This window comes from Mandrillus leucophaeus, unplaced genomic scaffold (assembly GCF_000951045.1).
Source record: "Mandrillus leucophaeus isolate KB7577 unplaced genomic scaffold, Mleu.le_1.0 Scaffold177, whole genome shotgun sequence".
Taxonomy (NCBI): domain Eukaryota; kingdom Metazoa; phylum Chordata; class Mammalia; order Primates; family Cercopithecidae; genus Mandrillus; species Mandrillus leucophaeus.
Genome location: NW_012101776.1, coordinates 372,065 through 381,422, shown reverse-complemented (window position 1 = coordinate 381,422; position 9,358 = coordinate 372,065). Strand labels below are relative to the sequence as shown.

Here is a 9,358-nt window from a genome sequence, read left to right as displayed (position 1 = left end):
GGGTTCACGCAGCCGCTAGCGCCGAGGCGCCTCTCGCCTTCTCCTTCAGGTGGCGCAAAACTTTGTGCCTTGGGTTTTGGCAAATTGTATTCCTCACCGCCACCTCCCGCGGCCTCTTAAGGGGGCCAAGGCCGGTTTCGAGTCCTCTGCCGCTGCGTGGCCGACTCCCGGGCTTTACGCTCCGGGCTCTCGGGGGCGGGGGCTCGGCGGGCACCAAGCCGCTGGTTCACTAAGTGCGTGTCCGAGATAGTAGGGGACTGCCCAAAGGAGGTGAAAGGGTGCCCCCCTTTTTCCCCCACCAAGACCACCCAACCGCTTTAGGGGATAGTTCTGCAAGGGGAGTGGTTCGGCACTGTGGCGCGCACTGCGCGCTGCGCCAGGTTTCTGCGCCAAGAGCCCTTTAACTCAAGACTGCCGCCCGCTTTGTGTGCCCCCTCCAGCAGCCTCCCGCGACGATGCCCCTCAACGTTAGCTTCACCAACAGGAACTATGACCTCGACTACGACTCGGTGCAGCCGTATTTCTACTGCGACGAGGAGGAGAACTTCTACCAGCAGCAACAGCAGAGCGAGCTGCAGCCGCCGGCGCCCAGCGAGGATATCTGGAAGAAATTCGAGCTGCTGCCCACCCCGCCCCTGTCCCCTAGCCGCCGCTCCGGGCTCTGCTCGCCCTCCTACGTTGCGGTCACGCCCTTCTCCCCTCGGGGAGACAACGACGGCGGTGGCGGGAGCTTCTCCACGGCCGACCAGCTGGAGATGGTGACCGAGCTGCTGGGAGGAGACATGGTGAACCAGAGCTTCATCTGCGACCCGGACGACGAGACCTTCATCAAAAATATCATCATCCAGGACTGTATGTGGAGCGGCTTCTCGGCCGCCGCCAAGCTGGTCTCAGAGAAGCTAGCCTCTTACCAGGCTGCGCGCAAAGACAGCGGCAGCCCGAACCCTGCCCGCGGCCACAGCGTCTGCTCCACCTCCAGCTTGTACCTGCAGGATCTGAGCGCCGCCGCCTCGGAGTGCATCGACCCCTCAGTGGTCTTTCCCTACCCTCTCAACGACAGCAGCTCGCCCAAGTCCTGCGCCTCACCGGACTCCAGCGCCTTCTCACCGTCCTCGGATTCTCTGCTCTCCTCGACGGAGTCCTCCCCGCAGGCCAGCCCAGAGCCCCTGGTACTCCATGAGGAGACACCGCCCACCACCAGCAGCGACTCTGGTAAGCGAAGCCCGCCCAGGCCTGTCAAAAGTGGGGGCTGGATATCTTTCCCATTTCCATTGGCAGCTTATTCAACGGGCCCCTCTTACTAGAAGGGAGAGAGAGCAGATCTGGAGAGATTCACCTCTGAAACCTTGGGCTTTAGCGTTTCCTCCCATCCCTTATCCTTAGACCGCCCTTGTTGCTAACCCCCCTCCCCCTTTGTCTCCCACACCTCAGGAATTTCATTTAGGTTTTTAAACCTTCTGGCTTATCTTACAACTCAATCCACTTCTTCTTACCTCCCGTTAGCATTTTAATTGCCCAGGGGCGGGGTGAGGGGGGAGAGTGTGAATGAGGATAAGAGAGGATTGATTTCTGAGAGAGTGAATGAATTGCTTCCCTCTTAACTTCCGAGAAGTGGTGGGATTTAATGAACTATCTACAAAAATGAGGGGCTGTGTTTAGAGGCCAGGCAGGGTCTGCCTGAGTGCGGGAGCCAGTGAACTTCCTCAAGGGTGGGTGGGCTGAGGAGCTGGGATCTTCTCAGCCTGTTTTGAACACTGAAAAGCAAATCCTTGCCAAAGTTGGACTTTTTTTTTTTTATTTTTTTCCTTCCCCCACCCTCTTGGACTTATGGCAAAACTGCAATTTTTTTTTTTCTTTTTCATTTCCAGTAAAATAGGGAGTTGCTAAAGTCATACCAAGCAATTTGTAGCTATCATTTGCAACACCTGAAGTGTTCTTGGTAAAGTACCTTAAAAATAGGAGGTGCTTGGGAATGTGCTTTGCTTTGGGTGTGTCCAAAGCCTCATTAAGTCTTAGGTAAGAATTGGCATCAATGTCATATCCTGGGAAATTGTAGTTTTCTTGTCTGTGCCATAACCCAGCTGTCCTTCTCCCTTTATGAGACTCTTACCTTCATGGTGAGAGAAGTAAGAGTGGCTGGCTAGATTGGTTCTTTTTTTCTTTCTTTCTTTCTTTTTTTCTTTTTTAAGACGGAGTCTCACTCTGTCACCAGGCTGGAGTGCAGTGGTGCCATCAACCTCCGACTCTCTGGTTCAAGAGATTCTCCTGCCTCAGCCTCCCAAGTAGCTGGGACTACAGGTGTGCACCACCATGCCAGGCTAATTTTTATATTTTTAGTAGAGATGGAGTTTCACCATATTGGCCAGGATGGTCTCTGTCTCCTGACCTCATGATCCACCCACCTCGGCCTCCCAAAGTGCTGGGATTATAGCCACGGCGCCCCGCCTAGATTTGGCTCTTTGTGGAGATAATTTTGTCCAGAGACCTTTCTAACGTATTAATGCCTTGTATTTGTACAGCGTTAATCTAGTAATTGATTATTTTAATGGAAACTTGCTGAGTGATTTTTATTTCCTTTCTTAAAGAGGAGGAACAAGAAGAGGAGGAAGAAATCGATGTTGTTTCTGTGGAAAAGAGGCAGGCCCCTGGCAAAAGGTCAGAGTCGGGATCACCTTCTGCTGGAGGCCACAGCAAACCTCCTCACAGCCCACTGGTCCTCAAGAGGTGCCACGTCTCCACACATCAGCACAACTACGCGGCGCCTCCCTCCACTCGGAAGGACTATCCTGCTGCCAAGAGGGTCAAGTTGGACAGTGTCAGAGTCCTGAGACAGATCAGCAACAACCGAAAATGCACCAGCCCCAGGTCCTCGGACACCGAGGAGAATGACAAGAGGCGAACACACAACGTCTTGGAGCGCCAGAGGAGGAACGAGCTAAAACGGAGCTTTTTTGCCCTGCGTGACCAGATCCCGGAGTTGGAAAACAATGAAAAGGCCCCCAAGGTAGTTATCCTTAAAAAAGCCACAGCATACATCCTGTCCGTCCAAGCAGAGGAGCAAAAGCTCATTTCTGAAAAGGATTTGTTGCGAAAACGACGAGAACAGTTGAAACACAAACTTGAACAGCTACGGAACTCTTGTGCATAAGGAAAAGTAAGGAAAAAGATTCTAACAGAGCTGGTCCCAATCTGTCACCTATGAACTTGTTTCAAATGCATGATCAAATGCAACCTCACAACCTTGGCTGAGTCTTGAGACTGAAAGATTTAGCCATGATGTAAACTGCCTCAAATTGGACTTTGGGCATAAAAGAACTTTTTTATGCTTACCATCTTTTTTTTTTTTTCTTTAACAGATTTGTATTTAAGAATTGTTTTTAAAAAATTTTAAGATTTACACAATTTTTCTCTGTAAATATTGCCATTAAATGTAAATAACTTTAATAAAACGTTTATAGCAGCCACACGGAATTTCAATCCTACTATATAGTACCTAGTATTACAGGTACTATAAACTCTAATTTTTTTTTATTTAAGTACATTTTGCTTTTTAAAGTTGATTTTTTTTCTATTGTTTTTAGAAAAAAATAAAATAACTGGCAAATATATCATTGAGCCAAATCTTAAGTCGTGAGTGTTTTGTTTCATTTCTTCCCCCTCCCAACCACCACCATCCCTGTTTGTTTTCATCAATTGGTCCTTCAGAGGGTGGTCTTAAGAAAGGCAAGAGTTTTCCTCTGTTGAAATGGGTCTGGGGGCCTTAAGGTCTTTAAGTTCTCAGAGGTTCTAAGATGTTTCCTGGAGATTATGATAAGAGCCAGAGTTGACAGAAGGAATGGCAGAAGGCGGGTGAGAAGGTGAAAGGTAGGCAAAAGAGATACAAGAGGTCAAAGATAACAGTTAAGTACACAAAGAGGCGTAAGGACTGGTGAGTTGGGAGGAAGGTGAGGAAGAAACTCTTGTTACTTTAGTTAACCAGTGCCAGTCGCCTGCTCACTCCAAACCCAGGAATTCTGCCCAGTGAGACAGTTGATGGGGACAGGGCGGGAACCAGCTTCTGCTGCCTTCACAACCAGGTGCCAGTCCCATCCTTGGGTTATCTCCTAAACCCCAAAGGATCTCTGGGAGGAATGCTACTATTAACCCTATTTCACAAACAAGGAAATAGAAGAGCTCAAAGGGGTTATGTAACTTATCTGTAGCCACGCAGGTAATACAAAGCAGCAATCCGGACCCATTCTGTTCAAAACACTTACCCCTTCACTATCATGCCTTGGTTCATCTGGGTCTAATGTGCTGAGATCAAGAAGGTTTGGGGCTTGATGGATGGACTCAAGTCATAACAATGTTAAGCTCTATTTGTGTCCTAAGCATTTTATTCCTAACTCTACATCAACCCCATGAAGGAGATACTCTTGATTTCCCCATATTAGAAGTAGAGAGGGAAGCTGAGGCACAGAAAGACTCATCCACATGCCCAAGATTCACTGATAGGGAAGAGTAGAAGTGAGATTCGAAGCCAGGCTGTTTACTCCTAACCTGTCCAAGCCACCTCTCAAACGACAGTAGGAATCAGCTGGCTGCTTGTGAGTAAAGGAGTTACAGTCCAGTGGGTTATGTATTTTAAGTCTCAACATCTAAGCCTGGTCAGGCATCAGTTCCCCTTTTTTTGTTGTTTATTTTGTTTTTATTTTGTTGTTCATTGTTTAATTTTTCCTTTCACAATGAGAAGGTCAACACTTTGAATCCTACCTTAGCCATTTGTTGAATCAGATTCACGATGGCGCCTGAGAAGAAGCCAGTTCAGATTATAAAATAAAACATATTTATTCTTTGTTGTGGGAGTCATTATTTTAGAAACTACAAACTCTCCTTGCTTCCATCCTCTTTCTCATATTCAAGACACATGCTCATCCTGAGTCTTTGAAAAGGTATTTTTGAACATGTGTGTTAATTATAAGCCTCTGAAAACCTATGGCCCACACCATAAATGATGTTGACTCTATAGGTAAATGAAAGATACTATTGCTGTTCTAATTACCTCATTGTCTCAGTCTCAAAGTAGATCTTCAGCTCCCTGTGCTTCGGGATTTTAATCTACCACCACCCATCAATCAATAAATAATTACTGTCTTTGACTCTGACTCCTAGAATAATCTATTCAAGACCTTAATGTCTTTTTCTTGATTCTTCTTTTGAGTCCTAAGTACCGCCATTACAGATTCAAATTGGCAAGCTATGTAGGTGAAACTCAAAGGGAGATGCAATCCACAGAAGTTGAGTAGTTCAAAGTGTTACAAAAGCGAGGCGCTCTTAAACAGCTCAGTCTTTGCCCCCTTTGTGGCCCAGGGCTGGAGTGCAGCTCTGGGGTGACTCACTTGGGAATCGGGAAGGTGTTAGTCTGAATCACTAAGTCCAGGCAAGCCCTCAGAATAGGAGAGAGCGTTCCTAGCAAGGAAAACAACTCTCCATTCCAAATGATCAGGAAAGAACTTTAGGGATGTGGAGCTTGGCTATGGGAATAGAAAGGAACCATTCCAAGTGCCTATTAGGCCACTCTTACCTTTACTGAGCCAGAGAATGGCTCTGAAAACAGGACAGATGCCAACTTCCTTCCCGAAAGTCAGGCTGATCTTGACCACAATACAAATTGGCCCTCAGAGCCTATGCAGGGAGTCCCAGGGGTCTCTGCCATTGTGCAATCTATTTTCTAGATAATAATGAAGAATCGGAGGTGAAGGGGAGGAGTTTGCAATTTGGTCAGGAATATATAAGAAGGAATAAGCTAATTCTGACTACGCCCTTTACCCATGACACTATCCAGGAATTAATGACTCTCCCAGGGGATTCCTGGAATGATTTTGTTTAGGGACGGAATGTATAAAGAGGAAGGAAGTATTATTTTATGCTGCCATTTGGAAGCAACAAAGGAGATCAACAGTATGAAAACAATCAATCACATTTGAAAATGAACAAAGTTTTCACAATCCCAGCCTAATAACTTAGAGAGCTCACAGCTTGGATGCAGAAGTCAAGAGTTCTCTGCTGGTCTCTAAGACAAACTCTCACACAAAGCTTGGGAAAAAGGACAAAAATGTTGCATTAGGGGGTTTTCTGTGGTTTGTTTGCAATAACTATAATTGGCTCAGTCAATAATTATTTTTTCGTATACATGCTAAGGGGCCCTGTAGCATTTTTTCCCAACGATAAATAATCCTTAGTCTAGAAAATGCTGAAGGATGTTCTCCACCCTTGTCTATAAACTCACGGCTAGATGACTTTGTGAAAGGCTCCTCCTTCGAGGTTATAGACCATTATAGGCCTATATTAAAGGAGAATAAGAGAGGCCGGTCGCGGTGGCTCATGCCTGTAATCCCAGCACTTTGGGAGGCTGAAGTGGGCGGATCACGAGGTCAGGAGATGGAGACTGTCCTGGCTAAAACGATGAAACTCCGTCGCTACTAAAAATACAAAAAATTAGCCGGGCGTGATGGCACGCGCCTGTAGTCCCAGCTACTCAGGAGGCTTAGGCAGGAGAATCGCCTGAACCTGGGAGGCAGAGGTTGCAGTGAGCTGAGATCGCGCCACTGCACTCCAGCCTGGGTGACACAGCAAGACTCCATCTCAAAAATAAATAAATAAATAATAATAAATAAATAAAGGAGAAAAAGAGTAAAAACAAAGCCAGCAGGATGGGAACACGGACTCATTTTAAAAAATAAAGCTAAAAAGACTCTGCTACCTACCTCCAAAGCCTTAGCAAAAAGTCTTTTTTTTTTTTTTCTAACTCCTTCAGGAGAGAACTTACACTTACTCTCCATTTAGAGGAAAACACTCAGAAATGCTGGCTTTGCCAAACTGGTTGGAGATGACTGTAAATGGCTGTAAGTTGATTTCATTTTTAATTTTATTGCATTCATTATTAGCTTCCACTAAGCTCTTTCGGAAGACAGAGTTGAGGGAAACAAGTGTTCATGGGGTGTAGATCTTCTGAGGTTGAAAGAAATGCTCTTTGTTTTCAAACAATGCCTGGGAGCTCAGCCACAATCCCCAACACTTTCTTTCCATTGTCATCCGGGTCAGCGCACTAAGGGATAAAACACTCCAGTGCAGTCTGAGGTCTATGGGGGTGGGAAAGGAGAGAGCTCGGGGAGACAGAACGAACCTTTATTACATACATACACTCTTCCAGACTCTCCATCTCACCAGACCCGACAACGCCAACAGGAAGAATGTGACAGTTGTTGAATGTGACAATACTGAGGTTTAGGCAAGTTGAATGGCTGTCCCCAAGTTACACAAAGACCAACAACAAAAAAACAGTAAGATGGCCAAGCGCGGTGACTCACGCTTGTAATCCCAGCACTTCGGGAGGCCGAGGCGGTTGGATCACTTGAGCCCAGGAGTTTGAGAACAGCCTGACCAACATGGCGAAATCCCGCCTCTACTAAATACACACACACATGCATACACACATGCACACACACACACAAATTAGCGGGCCGTGGTGACAGCCTGTAGTCCCAGCTTTGGCTGAGGCAGGAGGAGAATCACTTGAACCCGGCAGGAGGGGGTTGCAGTGAGCCATGATTGCACCACTACACTCCAGCCTGGGCAACAGAATCAGACTCCGTGTCAAAAACAAACAAAACCCAGTAATAGTAGTTAACATTTACTGTGTGCTAAACATCTTTACATGTGTTATCTGACTTCATCCCCAAAGCAGTGGTTAGGCGATAAACTCTATCTCCAATGCACATTTCCCAAATGAGAAGACTGAAACTTGGAGGGATTAAGTAAGTTGCCTGCATTCACAGAGCTGGCAAAATGATGAAAGTAGAAATTATTTATTCATTTACCAATATTTGAGCATGCTGCTTGCCCACACCATGCTAGAGGTAGGAAGCGATACCAAGATAAATAGGATGGATAAGGTCCTGGCCCTGAGGGGTTATGGATTAGTGGAGAACAAAGAAAACAGGCAATTTTTTTTTTTTTTTTTTTTTTTTTTGGAGACAGAGTTTCTCTCTTGTTGCCCAGGCTGGAGTGCAGTGGTGCAGTCTCGACTCACTGCAACCTCCGCCTCCCGGGTTCAAGCGAGTCTCCTGCCTCAGCCTCCCAGTAATCTTGTAGAATCACAGGCATGTACCACCACACCTGGCTAATTTTGTATTTTTAGTAGAGATGGGTTTTCACCATGTTGGTCAGGCTGGTCTCGAACTCCTGACCTCAGGTGATCCACCTGCCTTGGCGTCCCAAAGTTCTGGGATTACAGGCATAAACCACCACGCCCAGCCGAAAACAGGCAATTTGACTCTATTTTACAAACACTTTAGAGCTTACTATGTAGCAGGAGGAGGTTCAAGCTCCAGGAGCTGTTAAAGACGTTCCTCCTTCCCCTAGAGAAAATGGAATCCAGGAAAGAGCCCAGGAAATTCTGGAAGAGGAGCTAAAGGAGAAGACATCCTCAGAGAGATGAGGAGAAGCTTGGAGGAAAGCGTGTAATCAATGTTTGGTGTGTCAAAGGCAGCAAGAAGCACAGCAAGATAGCAGAGGAAGGTCTGTTGGATTTAATCACATGAAGGCAGCTTCCTGGCTATACCCCTCCTAAGTGGGATAACAGCCCCGTCCACCTGGCATCCTCTCCTTCATTCCCTTCATTCAATCCATCTCCAGAAACGGCTCCTTTATTGTTCTCCCAGCACACTGCCCTATCTTCTCCGAGAGTTCCCAAAGAATGATTCCAGACAACCAGCATCCACATCACCTGTGAATTTGCTGCAAATGCAGGTACACAGCCTGAATTAGAACCTCAGGAGATGGGGCCCGGAAAACTGTTTCAATCTACCCTGGAGGGCTCGATGAAGTTTGAGTCCGTCTGCCTTCTCCATCATTCCCAGTGATCCTCTTCTGCAATCCCGGTGATACTTCTGAATCACAGATAAAATGATGCCCATCTCTGCTTAAAACCATCCAGAGGGGTCCTGCTATCTTCAGAATTAAGTCCAAAGCCATTCTTCCCAGTTGTCCATGTTCTGTGAGTTTTTTCAGTTGCCTTGTTCTTCTGTTCAAAGCACTGTCCACCCACCACCTACCCATCCACTGACACTGCTACCCACCAGCCTGCCATGCTCTTCTTCATCCTTTGTGGCTCGCCTTCTAGTAATCTCTGACCTCCAGACAAGGTTCCACAGGGGAATGGGAGTGCCTGAGATAATACTGCTCACTTCTGCGAAAATCACTCATCCTGCCTCTTAAATCAACTCCTTGAGGAATAGACCCATTATCAGTCTTGGTTAACAATGAATCCTCAATGGCGACGTAAGTGCGCAGCATCTAATAGTGACTCAATAATCCT

The 9,358-nt window shown here is 46.6% G+C and overlaps 1 protein-coding gene across 1 annotated transcript in view; it reads left to right on the top strand.

Annotated features, from left to right (window-relative positions):
- Nucleotides 1-3,623, top strand: part of MYC (v-myc avian myelocytomatosis viral oncogene homolog) — a 5,445-nt gene extending 1,822 nt beyond the window's left edge. The window contains exons 2-3 of the mRNA XM_011977280.1: nt 441-1,212; nt 2,586-3,623. Of these exons, the coding sequence (XP_011832670.1) occupies nt 456-1,212; nt 2,586-3,148 (1,320 nt within the window). The 5' untranslated portion in view covers nt 441-455 and the 3' untranslated portion in view covers nt 3,149-3,623. The remainder of the gene's footprint in view (nt 1-440; nt 1,213-2,585) is intronic.
- Nucleotides 3,624-9,358: the final 5,735 nt, after the last annotated feature.